Source organism: Schistocerca gregaria, chromosome 5, assembly GCF_023897955.1.
Source record: "Schistocerca gregaria isolate iqSchGreg1 chromosome 5, iqSchGreg1.2, whole genome shotgun sequence".
In the NCBI taxonomy this organism is placed as follows: Eukaryota; Metazoa; Arthropoda; class Insecta; order Orthoptera; family Acrididae; genus Schistocerca; species Schistocerca gregaria.
Genome location: NC_064924.1, coordinates 168,647,203 through 168,660,883, shown reverse-complemented (window position 1 = coordinate 168,660,883; position 13,681 = coordinate 168,647,203). Strand labels below are relative to the sequence as shown.

At 40.3% G+C, this 13,681-nt stretch overlaps 1 protein-coding gene across 1 annotated transcript in view; it reads left to right on the top strand.

The window, feature by feature from the left end:
* Positions 1-13,681, top strand: part of LOC126272441 (CWF19-like protein 1) — a 159,129-nt gene that overhangs the window by 130,840 nt on the left and 14,608 nt on the right. The window contains exon 11 of the mRNA XM_049975316.1: positions 4,745-4,887. Within this exon, the coding sequence (XP_049831273.1) occupies positions 4,745-4,887 (143 nt within the window). The remainder of the gene's footprint in view (positions 1-4,744; positions 4,888-13,681) is intronic.

The following is a 13,681-nucleotide window of genomic DNA, read 5'->3' as shown; positions in this document are numbered from 1 at the left end:
CTCAGTTATCTCCCATAAATGTTTGATGGGATTCATGTTGGGCAGTCTGAGTGCCCAAATCATTTGCTTGCTCTTTCCAGAATGTTCATCAGACCAATTGCAAACACTTGTGGCCTGGTGACATGGCGCATTGTCATCCATAAAAATTCCATCATTGTTTAGAAATATAAAGTCCATGAATGGCTGCAAATAGTCGCCCAGATAATTGAACATAACCTTTTCTCATCAGTGATTGGTCCAGTTGGACCAGAGGATCCAGTCCATTCCACATAAACATAGCCCCCACCATTATGGAGCCACTATCAGCTTGCAGTTGTTAACAACTTGGATCTATGGTTCATGGGGTCTGCGCCACATTCAAACCATACCATCAACTTTTACTAACTAAAATCAGGGCCCATGTGACCAGGTCATGGTTTTCCATTTGTCTAAGGTCCATCCAATATGGTCACGGCTGAGAAGAGGGGTGGCAGGTGATGTGCTATGAGCAAAGGCACTCATGTCGGTCATCTGCTGCCATAACTCCTTAATGCAAAGCTTTGGTGCACTGTCCTAACGAATACTTTTGTTGTATGTTCCACATCGATGTCTGCAGTTATTTCACACAGTGTTGCTTGTCTGTTAGCACTGACAACATTACTCAAATGCTACTGCTCTTGGACATTAAGTGAAGGCCGTCGGCCACTGCGTTGTATGTGGTGAGTGGTAATGCCTGAAATTTGGTGTTCTTAGCACACTATCAACACTGTGGGTCTTGAAATACTGAATTCTGTAACGATTTCCAAAATGGAATGTCCCTTGTGCCTAACACCAACTACCATTCCGTGTTCAGTTTGTTGATTCACATCTTGCGGCCATAATCACATCAGAAACCTTTTGACAAGGATCACATGAGTACAAATGACAGCTCCTCCAATGCACTGCCCTTCTCCGTGTGTACTCAATAATATCGTCATCTGTATATGTGCATATTGCTGTCCCATGACTTTTGTCACCTCGGTGTATATTAGATTTCTTTTTATGAAAAAGTGAAGAACTGTAATTAATGTGACTACTGGTTTATTAGACAAACCACTGACTCATACACATTACCCTGAGAGTAAATGTTGCAAAATACTGCCAGGCACTTATAAAGTTTGAATTACAGAGCAGTCATGCAGATAGATGACGTGACAGTGTGTGAAGATTATTTTCAAACAAAGTGCCAGGCAACATTTAATTGTTGTGAATGCTTAGTTTTGTTACTTGATCATTTCCTCTCCATGTCTATAACAGGAAAATTCAGACTACAATACAAAAATGGACAAAAACTTTTAAAAAAATTGAGAGAGGAATGTCAAACTTATGGTATTAATTAAGGAGCACCAACCTACTCATCTTTCTTCCACTGACAAAATTTTGCAAGAAAATGGTGCCGTACCATCCAAACCTAATTCCTAAGCAATTGGTCTGAAATCGTATAAATAATAAAATATTGTTTTTCTCATAGTTTCTGTGCTAGTATGGAAGTCCAGTTCTGTACGACAAAAGCTGTGAAGTTTTTGTTCACAATACTCCAAAACTCAGCATTGTCTGCCTTCCTCTGTAATCTGCATACCATTGACTTACCTAACTTTTGTGTGTCAATATTTGCTTGCACCTTCCTTTGCCATTTCTGACCCAGCAATGTCTCACCTTTCTCATTCTCAGTATAAATAAAATTAATGACATTGACAACCAACTTTTCATGGCTACCCACAAAGGGTAGATTCTGCAATCCTATTGTGTGATCACATTGCATCCTCAAACTGTGAGGTAACATCATGGTGTACTTTGAATTGGAATGTGAATGTATGTAGTCATGTAACCATTTAGTTCCCACTGCAACTGGGTCTGCAGCTCACCTTACCAAGTAATTTCATATCTCCACAGTTTACTATTATATTTTGAAATAATCTCTAAAATAATGCTCTCAAATAAATTGTAAAAACATAGTGCACCGTTGTAAATAGAGACTGCACTTTCCTAACTAATTGAAGAATATTGCTAATTGCAGAAGTTCTAGAGCAGACAACAGTACTTAACAGTTTGAGGGTGATATTCATTGTGGTTCATATTATTTATTTATTTATTGGTTTCTTTATTGCTGCAGATATCCCATCTTCATTACTATTTTGGATAATACTGAATTCTTTTGCAATTCTCACTGGGTAACTTTTTGAAATGAAAAGACTCAACACAGCTATTGATAAATTTTCTTCAGTTAATAATTCCAACTGACAACTGAGCAGAACTGCACTGACTGACAACTGACTTGAATGAAATCACAACCAAACAGTACTGCTCATACAATGAAGGCTTCCACAACCGGATATTTCAGCTGCCAAGAAATCTTCCGAGTTGTATGGCCGTGGTCCATGGAACTCTTCTATCCCTAAACAGTACTGCCCTTTTCCATCCTCATGGTTGCAGCTGCTGTCACATATTTATTATCTTGACAATACATGATACTTACAGTGTTGTTATAATTAATGTTTTGTAATACATACTGGAGAAAACCTTGTACAGAATTGTTTTTGTGTGATAGTACACTCAGCAGAAAACAAGAACAATTTTCCATAAATAGTTTCGTAAAATACATCATCTTCCAATGTTAAATTTTGGTAAATATGATTTTTAAACAGTTACTTCACAAAAACGTAAACTTCTACAAAGTAACTTGATAACTTTGATTACTGACATTTATATATGCTCTAACTTTAAAGTCACATTTTTTTCATGTGACAGGTTACTTTGTACATTATGGTATACTTTACTAAAAAGTGTTGGTCTTTTTTTTCCAAGTATAGTTTCAGAAAATTCCTATCTGATAACTTCACACAAAAAATTACTGTGTTCAAATTGAGTTATTACTCTTTTTAAATCTGACATTTTTGCGGACAGCTTGGTGTATTTGACATTAGTACCCATATAACCTTCAATTGGTCTAAATAATGTTAGGTAATAAATAATAAATGTGAAATATAGTCATAGTATAACACAATGCTCAATACAATGTATCAAGTAAGACACTAAAAACTATGTATTGTGCACTCCTACATGTAACCCAAGGTTGTTACATTACAGTGGTTAGAGGCGACTTTCTCTTTTCATACTTAGGACTGCGTAGATGTCTGCCATTTCTTATCCAAACCTCCCTCCAGGAACAGTGCTTCTTACATCGCATTGGGGATACCTTGTCTGATTGCTATGTTAAGGAGAATGGGGTCCCCCCTAGACAGTGTACTCTGTGTCACATTGTTAGCAGTCACTATCAGTGGTGTCTCATCCGTATTCGGGAGCTCCATGTTTGAAGATGTCTCTGCAATCTTATAATCTTTCTCCAATGTTACGACAACAATCAGACAGTTACAGCTGGCCATCAGGAAGCGACGAGTATGTGCGCCAATTTTAACTACGCTTGCCGAAGTTTTAACTAATCAGAGCTGACAATGGGGGCAATGTTTTACATTTTAAGGACATTGTGCCCTTTTTGTGTGTACTTTTGAATCAGAACTAACCATTGTCCCACACCTGAAAAACATGCAACCAAAGAGCTTCAAATTGTTGAATATTTTGAAATGCCTTAATGGAAAAGTGTGGAGGACTGGCAGTACCACCTCATGCAGTATTATAAAGCATTTGTCAGACCACGGTTAGATTACAGCAATGTGGCTTATGGATCAGCCCATATTTCCTATCTCAAGATGCTGGAGGCTGTCCACCATGAGGGCATTTGGATATCGAATGCATCTTTTTGGGCCTGCCCTTTTCAAAATCTCTGGCAGAGGCTGGTAAACTACCACTCTGTACTTGGTGGCACCTCCTTCTGGCTCAACAGGGCCTGAAAATCTTCGCATGCCATCTGTCATTGGCATTCAATGCAATGGCCCAACCCAAGTTTGAGCAGCTGTTCAGGAATCAGCTACAAGCAACCAAGCCATTTGGGTCATGTGCTACTGACGGGCTAAAGGATCTGGATACATCAGACCTCCGAATGCACAGCCAGGGATACAGCAAATTGCTGCCTTGCCATTTTCAAAGGCCAAAAGTGATATTAAGCTTGACACAGTACAAGAAAAGTTATACTCCAGATAACGTTTTTACAACTCTGTATCCTTTCAATTTAAGTATGAACCACAGCTTTATCATTGTTTTTTACAAATGGTTCCCAGAAGACAATGGCTTTGCACACTCGTCTGTTTTCCTTGGTTGGGTGTTTAGAACAATTTATAAATTATGATGCAGAGTTAAATAGCATTACGAAACCATAGGAGTGGATTCACAGGCATCACAGTACAAAGTTCTCTTCTGTTCTGACTTGCTTAGTGTGCTACTAGCAGTCCACCAAATGTGTCCAATAGACCATTTGATTCAGCACATGCATGACTTCTTACAGTGGCTTCAACCATGTGGCAATGAGGTGATCTTTTGCTGGACACTTGGGCACTGCACATCAGGATGCAAGGAAACGACATAGCTGACAAAGAAGCATTTTGGGATTGTGTTGTATGTCCATGTGCCATCCTCTTGCACACTGTCATCTCATTTCTGACTGATAAATCATAAATTTTATAAATGTGTATCTGGGGGCAGGGGGTGGGTTGATGTGTGAGTGAACAGGCGAACAGGAGCATGCATGTGCACATGCGAGCACTCGCACAATGCACTTAAAATGTTTTTGTTTGCTTTTCTTTCTGTTTTATTTTCCTCAATTTTACCATGTTTAAATCAGCAATAAAGAAATATTTCAATAAAAGACAGAAAGCTCCTGTCTTCTTTGAAAGAAATTACAAGACTTCACATCTGCAAGTTCAAGTTGTACCAGTAAATTTGCGTGTGGTTAATATGCTTAAGGACATATTTCAGGTAAGTGATACCTGAAGCATGGCAATCATTTTTAAACTTATAATTTGCATAATGTTAATTCATAAGTAACCAAGACTTCAGAGATTATGCTTTGAAACTCTCATGATATCTCAAAATTTCCTCTCTGACACTGAGTTTATAGCACAGTATGCTGTTATGCTTATAAAATATGTAAACAGTAACCACAATAGTCCATGTATATTGTCACTGTCGCATCCTTTCAATGCAAGTAACATTCATTTCTTATATCAGAAAGATCCTCACATCTGTTTTCATTTTCTTAATTGTGAAATCCCTGCCCACTACATTGTGCCTTACACCCGTCATTCATAGAAAATATTGATCAAAATGTGTAATATAAGGGATAGTGAAATGAAAACAAGACAGATGGAAAAACAGTAAGTAAACTGTTTATTATTTCAAAAGTAATCCCCATAACTGTTCGCACATTTATCCCACTGTGACACAAGACACTCAATGCCTGCATGGAAAAATGTTTCTGGTTGCCTATGGATAGTATCCAGGTGCGCACTTCTTTGTCCATAGCAAATCAATAGCCATGAATATCTCTCTTCAGGCTTCAAAAATACGTAAAATGCATGGCGAGAGGCCAAGACTGTATAGAAAATGTGTAAGGGCATCCCAGCGAAACTTCTGCAACATAGTCAAAATATCCTTGGCATCAAATCTCCCCATGCAGTTTATAAATTTTTGGAGTCCTGAAGGAAGGCATTTGTAGCCATTGATTTGCTTCAGACGAAAAAATGCTCCTGTGTGTATAATCATGGTTCTATAGTCAAAACACAAACATTTTTCCATGAAGGGATTGACCTTCTTGTCTCACAGGGGGATACCTGTATCAGAAGGTACAGTGATTATCTTCTCTGTTTTCTTTTGACTGCTCCTTATACCAAAGAATGGTAGTAGATTAAAAAGTAACTATTACATTTATAATGATCTGTAGAAGACCGATGCAAGGGACACAGGAACAGAAAACTAGATTCACACTAGCTTTAGAGCTGTTGCTCTTTTTCTAGCAAAAGTACAAAAAGAACCACACAGAAACCCAAATATGCAGTCGTGCAGCCTTGGCAAGACCGATTATTGATACTCAATTATTGAAAGCAGTTACCCACACTTATGGAGATGGGAAGAGGGTAGAGAAGGAAGCAAAGAGGGGGCAGCGAGAAAGAGGCTGGTCTTTGGATAGATGACTTCACAGCTGCACAACCACCTTCGTACCATTTGTCTTGTTGTGTGGCTGCGCAGTCATTTGTCCAAAGACGGTGTTCAACAAAGATAGATTAGGCAGAATTGGTGGTGGAGTGTTTGTGTCTGTCAGTAGTGGTTTATCTTGTAGTGAAGTCGAAGTGGATACTCCGTGCGAATTGGTATGGGTGGAGGTTATACTTAACAGCCGAATTAAGTTAATAATTGGCTCTACCGACCCCCAGACTCCGATGATACAGTTGCGGAACAGTTCAGAGAAAGTTTGAGTCTCGTAACAAATAAATACCCCACTCATACAGTTATAGTTGGTGGGGACTTCAACCTACCCTCGGAATGTTGGCAAAAATACTTGTTCAAAACCGGTGGTAGGCAGAAAACATATTCCGAGATTGTCTTAAATGCTTTCTCCGAAAATTATTTCGAGCAGTTAGTCCACGAACCCACGCGAATTGTAAATGGTTGTGAAAACACACTTGACCTCTTAGCCACAAACAATCCAGAGCTGATAGAGAGCATCATGACTGATACAGGGATTAGTGATCACAAGGTCGTTGCAGCTAGGTTCAATACAGTTTCTTCCAAATCCATCAGAAACAAACGCAAAATAATTTTATTTAAAAAAGCGGATAAAGTGTCACTAGAAGCCTTCCTAAAAGACAATTTCCATTCCTTCCGAACTGACTATGCGAATGTAGACGAGATGTGGCTCAAATTCAAAGATATAGTAGCAACAGTAATTGAGAGATTCATACCTCATAAATTGGTAAGAGATGGAATGGATCCCCCGTGGTACACAAAAAAGGTCCGAACGCTGTTGCAGAGGCAACGGAAAAAGCGTGCGAAGTTCAGAAGAACGCGAAATCCCGAAGATGGGCTAAAATTTACAGACGCGCGAAATTTGGCACATACTTCGATGCGAGATGCCTTTAATAGCTTCCATAATGAAACATTGTCTCAAAATTTGGTAGAAAATCCGAAGAAATTCTGGTCGTATGTAAAGCACACAAGTGGCAAGACACAGTCAATACCTTCGCTGCGCAGTGCCGATGGTACTGTTACCGACGACTGTGCCGCTAAAGTGGAGTTATTGAATGCAGTTTTCCGAAATTCCTTCACCAGGGAAGACGAATGGAATATTCCAGAATTTGAAACACAAACATCTGCTAGCATGAGTTTCTTAGAAGTAGATACCTTAGGGGTTACGAAGCAACTCAAATTGCTTGATATGGGCAAGTCTTCAGGTCCAGATTGTATACCGATTAGGTTCCTTTCAGATTATGCTGATACTATAGCTCCCTACTTAGCACTCATATACAACCGCTCGCTCACCGATAGATCTGTACCTACAGATTGGAAAATTGCGCAGGTCGCACCAGTGTTTAAGAAGGGTAGTAGGAGTAATCCATTTAACTACAGACCTATATCATTGACGTCGGTTTGCAGTAGATTTTTGGAGCATATACTGTATTCAAACATTATGAATCACCTCGAAGGGAACGATCTATTGACACGTAATCAGCATGGCTTCAGAAAACATCGCTCTTGTGCAATGCAGCTAGCTCTTTATTCGCACGAAGTAATGGCCGCTATCGACAGGGGATCTCAAGATGATTTCATATTTCTAGATTTCCGGAAAGCTTTTGACACCGTTCCTCACAAGCGACTTCTAATCAAGCTGCGGACCTATGGGGTATCGTCTCAGTTGTGCGACTGGATTCGTGATTTCCTGTCAGGAAGGTCGCAGTTCGTAGTAATAGACGGCAAATCATCGAGTAAAACTGAAGTGATATCAGGTGTTCCCCAGGGAAGTGTCCTCGGACCTCTGCTGTTCCTGATATACATAAATGAGCTGGGTGACAATCTGAGCAGTTCTCTTAGATTGTTCGCAGATGACGCTGTAATTTACCGTCTAGTAAAGTCATCCGAAGACCAGTATCAGTTGCATAGTGATTTAGAAAAGATTGCTGTATGGTGTGTCAGGTGGCAGTTGACGCTAAATAACGAAAAGTGTGAGATGATCCACATGAGTTCCAAAAGAAATCCGTTGGAATTCGATTACTCGATAAATAGTACAATTCTCAAGGCTGTCAATTCAACTAAGTACCTGGGTGTTAAAATTACGAACAACTTCAGTTGGAAGGACCACATAGGTAATATTGTGGGGAAGGCGAGCCAAAGGTTGCGTTTCATTGGCAGGACACTTAGAAGATGCAACAAGTCCATTAAAGAGACAGCTTACACTACACTCGTTCGTCCTCTGTTAGGATATTGCTGCATGGTGTGGGATCCTTACCAGGTGGGATTGACGGAGGACATCGAAAGGGTGCAAAAAAGGGCAGCTCGTTTTGTATTATCACGTTATAGGGGAGAGAGTGTGGCAGATATGATACATGAGTTGGGATGGAAGTCACTACAGCAAAGACGTTTTTCTTCGCGACGAGACCTTTTTACAAAACTTCAGTCACCAACTTTCTCTTCCGAATGCGAAAATATTTTGTTGAGCCCAACCTACATAGGTAGGAATGATCATCAAAATAAAATAAGAGAAATCAGAGCTTGAACAGAAAGGTTTAGGTGTTCGTTTTTCCTGCTCGCTGTTCGGGAGTGGAATAGTAGAGAGATAGTATGATTGTGGTTCAATGAACCCTCTGCCAAGCACTTAAATGTGAATTGCAGTGTAGTCATGTAGATGTAGATGTAGATGTAGACCTGCCCCTTTCCCTGTATGCAATCTTTGCATCCTTCCCTCCCCCCTCCCCACTTCAGTCAGCTGTTTTCAGTAATTCAGTATCAATAATTAGTCCCACTATGACCACAAGAGAGCACATTTGAGTGTCTGCGTGGCACACCATGAAGATGACATGGATTGGGAGAGGGTGACAGGATATAGGAAGGGGAAATTGTTGGGTGGAGGGTGTGGGGAAGTGGCTTAACTTATATTGATACCAGGAGGATTATGGAAGGAAGGATGTCTTGCAAGCATAACTCCCATCTGCATAATTCAGAAATGTTTTTGGTGGTGGAAAGTATCCAAATGGGCCAGATTTGTAGCAGTCATTGAAATTGAACATGTGTTCAGCTGCATGTTGTGCCACTGGGTGGTCAACTGTGTTCTTGGCAACAGTTTTATGGTGGCCATTCTAAAAAACTGTGCAGTGATTGTAGCAGAGTTGGTATATGTTGGGACAGAAAAAAATTGTTGTGTTTTATGGCCAAATTCTGTGTTAGTTTTGCCAAAGTCACTGTTATTTTTTGACAAATTTGGTGTTGTCTTTTGCAAAATTCTTGCTTTTTTTGCCACATTTGTCATCATATTTTGACAGAGTCAATGTTTTTTGCCATATTAGTTGTTTTTTTTTGCCAAAATTGGTGCTGTCTTTTAGCCAAACTCGGTGTTATTTTTTGCCAAGTTCGGTGTAATTTTTTCACCAATTTAAGCATTATATTTTTTGACAGATTTGGTGTCCTTTTCTTGCCAAAATCAGTGTCATCTTTTTGCTGAGCTCAGTGTTTTTTTCCAAAATCTTTGTTATTTTTTGCCAAATTCTATGTTTTTGTCAAATTCTGTGTTTTTTATCACATCCACAATTATTTTTTTCTCAAATTCAGTGTTATATTTTTACCAAATTTGGTGTTATCTTTTTATTGAATTAGGTGTTATTTTTCTGCAAAATTCTGTGGCATTTTGGAGAGTACAGTGTTGTTGTTTCCAATTTTGGTGTTTTTTTTCCAAGGTCAGTGTTGTTTTTTGCTAAATGTGGTGCAGTGTTATGCCAACTCTGATGTTATTTTCTGCCAACTGTGATGAAATTCAGTGTTAATTTTTTTGCCAGTTTCATTGTTGCTTTTTTTGTCAAAGTCTTTTTTGTTATTAGCCTTGTTCTTCCTATTTCAATGCTATTTTTACCCTCACATCAAAGCTCACTAAGCAAGAAATAAGCTGTCATTTCAAGATAATACAACAAAATTACAGATTTTGCGATATCTCATAAAAATTGCCAATTTCTTGTTATTTTTGTAAAAACCACAAGTTATGCATCGTTTTTTGTTCATTTTTTTTTGTGAATTTTTCCTGTTCCTGTTTATATGACATGGCAGCTTTTACAGGTGGCACTGACTTTGATGGGGTAGGATGAGCATATGACCGGACTAGACTAGGAAGTGCTGGGTGGGTGGATTGGGTCTTCCACAGGTGTATGACCCTCTGGAAAGGGGTTGGGAGTGGGAGTGGGAGTGGCATAGTGAAGGACTAGGGTCTTTTGTAGATTGGGTGGGCGATGGAATATCACTTTAGGTGGGTGGGAAGTATCTTGGGTAGTATTTCCTTCATTTCTGGGCTGTATGGTAGATAATGGAAGTAGTGGTGAAGAATATGCTTCACTTGTTCCAGTCCAGGATGAGATTGGATGTTGAGGTTGGTGCTCCTTTGTTGTTGATCCTTATGGGTTGTTGTAAGATTAGGGGTGTGAGAGGATATGGTCACCTGAATGTGGACTAGGTTTGTGGCATAGTGCCTGCCTGTGAAGGCCCTCATAAGACCATCAGTATACCGGTAAAGGGAGTTCTCGTGACTGCAGGCATGCCAAGCTGTATGGGAGTGATTTTTTGTGTTAGAGCTGACAGCTGTAGAAATGCAGATTCTGTTGGCGGGTAGCTGGTTTAATGTGGACAGATGGAGGTCAACATCTGTGATGACGGCATGTTGGGTTGAAGAGGACCAGGTGAGGTGGGGAAGTGGGTGGGAGAGAAGGTGTTGAGGTTTTGCAAGCATGATTCCAGATGATGGAGATGTCTCAGTGAACTTGACATAAACAAGGGGTTTGTTCTTTTGGGAGGCTAGGAACATTTTCCTCTTGATGACCTATAAAAAGGTTGCAATACGAGGATGCCATGCAAGTGTGCAAAGCTGAGCCATGGATTTGTTTGTATACATTCCCCCCAAAGTAGGAGTATATGAACAAATCTGCAACATAGCTACAAAGGAGTGCCCATTTTGTCACCCTGGACTAGAACAACTGAAACATATCTTTCGCCTGGACTTCGATTATCTACCATTTGGGCTATAAATGAAGGACACTCTACCCAAAATCCTTCCCACCCTCCTAAAGTCAAGGACTTATCCTACTCCATCAGTGGCAGGGTCCCTGTGAAAGCAGCCATGTCATTTACCAACCCTGCTGCAATTACTGCACAACTTTTTTTATGTCAGTGTGACAATCAACTAACTGCGTACCAAAATGAATGACTGCTGCCCAACTGTGTTCAAGAACAAAGTTAACCACCCAGGTGCGCAACATGCAGCAGAACTCAACACACTTGATTTCAATGGTTGCTTCATAGCCCAGTGTATCTGGATTTCTTCCCTACTCCACCAGCATTTTTGAACTGCACAGGTAGGAGATATTATTGCAACACATCCTTCACTTCCGTAACCCTCCTGTCCTCCTTTAACCCACTGCCCTCACATGGTCCAGCCAACAGTTTCCCCTTTGTTCTGTCATCCCCTCGTTTTCATTGTGTGCCTTCATTGTATGCCACACCCCACCACTTCCAGTACTTGTGCTTCAGCTGCCTAGTGCATGTCCCTGCCACCCCTTCCTCCCACATTCCTAACCAGGAAATCAGCTGCTTCCTTCTGAGCCACTAACTACTCACCTCACCCACTCTTCCTGTCTCCCATCTCCCTGTTCCTCCACCCACACCACCCAACACAATTTTCACGTGACCCCTAGTCCACCTGTCAAAATGCAATCCCATCATTGTGTGTCCAGCTGGCACAATGTAGGAACAAGTGTGTGTGTGTGTGTGTGTGTGTGTGTGTGTGTGTGTGTGTGTGTGTGTGTGTCTGTGTGTGAGTGTGTGTTTCTACTCTAGCGTGTGTGTGTGTGTGTGTGTGTGTGTGTGTGTGTGTGTGTGTGTGTGTGTGTGTTTCTACTCAAGCTTGACAAAGGATTTATTCAAAAAGCTAGCACATTTTCTTTCCATTTTGTGTGCGCACTGTGGCCGACCAATTCTAGGCGCTTTAGTCTGGAACCGTGCGACTGCTACAGTCGCAGGTTCGAATCTTGCCTCAGGCATGGATGTGTGTGATGTCCTTAGGTTAGTTAGATTTAAGTAGTTCTAAGTAAGTTTAGGGGACTGATGAACTCAGATGCTAAGTCCCATAGTGCTCAGAGCCATTTGAACCATTTGTGTGTGCACTGATGAACACAAGGAGACACAATGGGAGCAAGATGGGGCCACAGGAACAGCACACACAATTCTTCCTAGTCAGATAACTACTGATAGCTTAAGTTATGATACTTTTTTCCTTCTAAAGAGAGATAACTTGAACTATTTTGCAGTATTTTCCGTGACATTGTAACATTCTGAGTTTCGACAAATCGCAGACAATAACAAGGACCTGTAATTTAGTGTTTGATAAATGAAACACCTATAAATTTTTAGGCTTTCTGACAGATCTATTGCAAATGTCTTTCTCAGATATTATTGAATAATGCAACTGTTCGATATCTGCAGGTGGTGCAGTAGCCACAGCTGCAAGATGCTACTGGTGTACATCTACATCTACATACATTCTCTGCTAGCCACCATATTGTGCATGGCATAGAGTGTCTTGTACCACCACTAGTCATTTCCTTTCCTGTTCCAACCAAAAATAGAGTGAGGGAAAAATGACTGTCTATATGCTTCTATATGAGCCCTAATTTTTCTTATCATATCTTTGTGCTCCTTACACGGAAAGTATGTTGATATCACCAAGCCACAACCAAGAATTGCACATGTGCAAAGAAGCTCTTACAGTTGGATAAAATTCTTGATTTACCTCCTCAGATTCAAGGGACTTACACTGGCAGGCTTGCTGTAAGTGCAAATACCATCACAATATTGTAACTCTAACTGTGACTGGGAATACATATTAATTGAGGTTAGATGATTAGGGCATCACATGATGATGATGAGGTCCCATTCTCCTAGGAGTGGGGGAGACCCAGCTGCTGTACTATGCAAGGTCCTAGTGGACACCCAGTCATCTCGAGGCAGGAAAAATCCGTAACCCCATCGGGAATCGAACCCAGGACCCCGTGTGTGGGAAGTGAGAACGCTGCTGCGAGACCACGAGCTGCGGACTAGGCACAACTTAATATAACTTTTTCTGTGATTTTTTAGGTTGCTGCAAAAGTGAAATTCGATGGAAGTTTGACAGAATTTCTTTACCCACTTTCTTTTGTGTAGGCTTAACTTCAGCATGTTTCAGCCAATTAGGAACTGTTCCAGTTATAAGCAATTGGTTATGCAAGTAACTTAACAGGTTATTAAACCTTTAAATATGCTGAATGATCACCAAAGTTGTTTGTGACTGAGAGATAAATTTTATCTTTAACCTACCAGATACGTATATACAGTAAACCATTAATCACATGTATTGAAAGTGCTGTCTTTAATAGGAGGTTTCGAATGGGCACCAGTGTGCATTCCAGCTGTATGATACTAACAAAAGGATATATTATTGCAGTATTAATGACTTTACTTTGTGAGAGCACAGAGAAATACCTCTTACCTA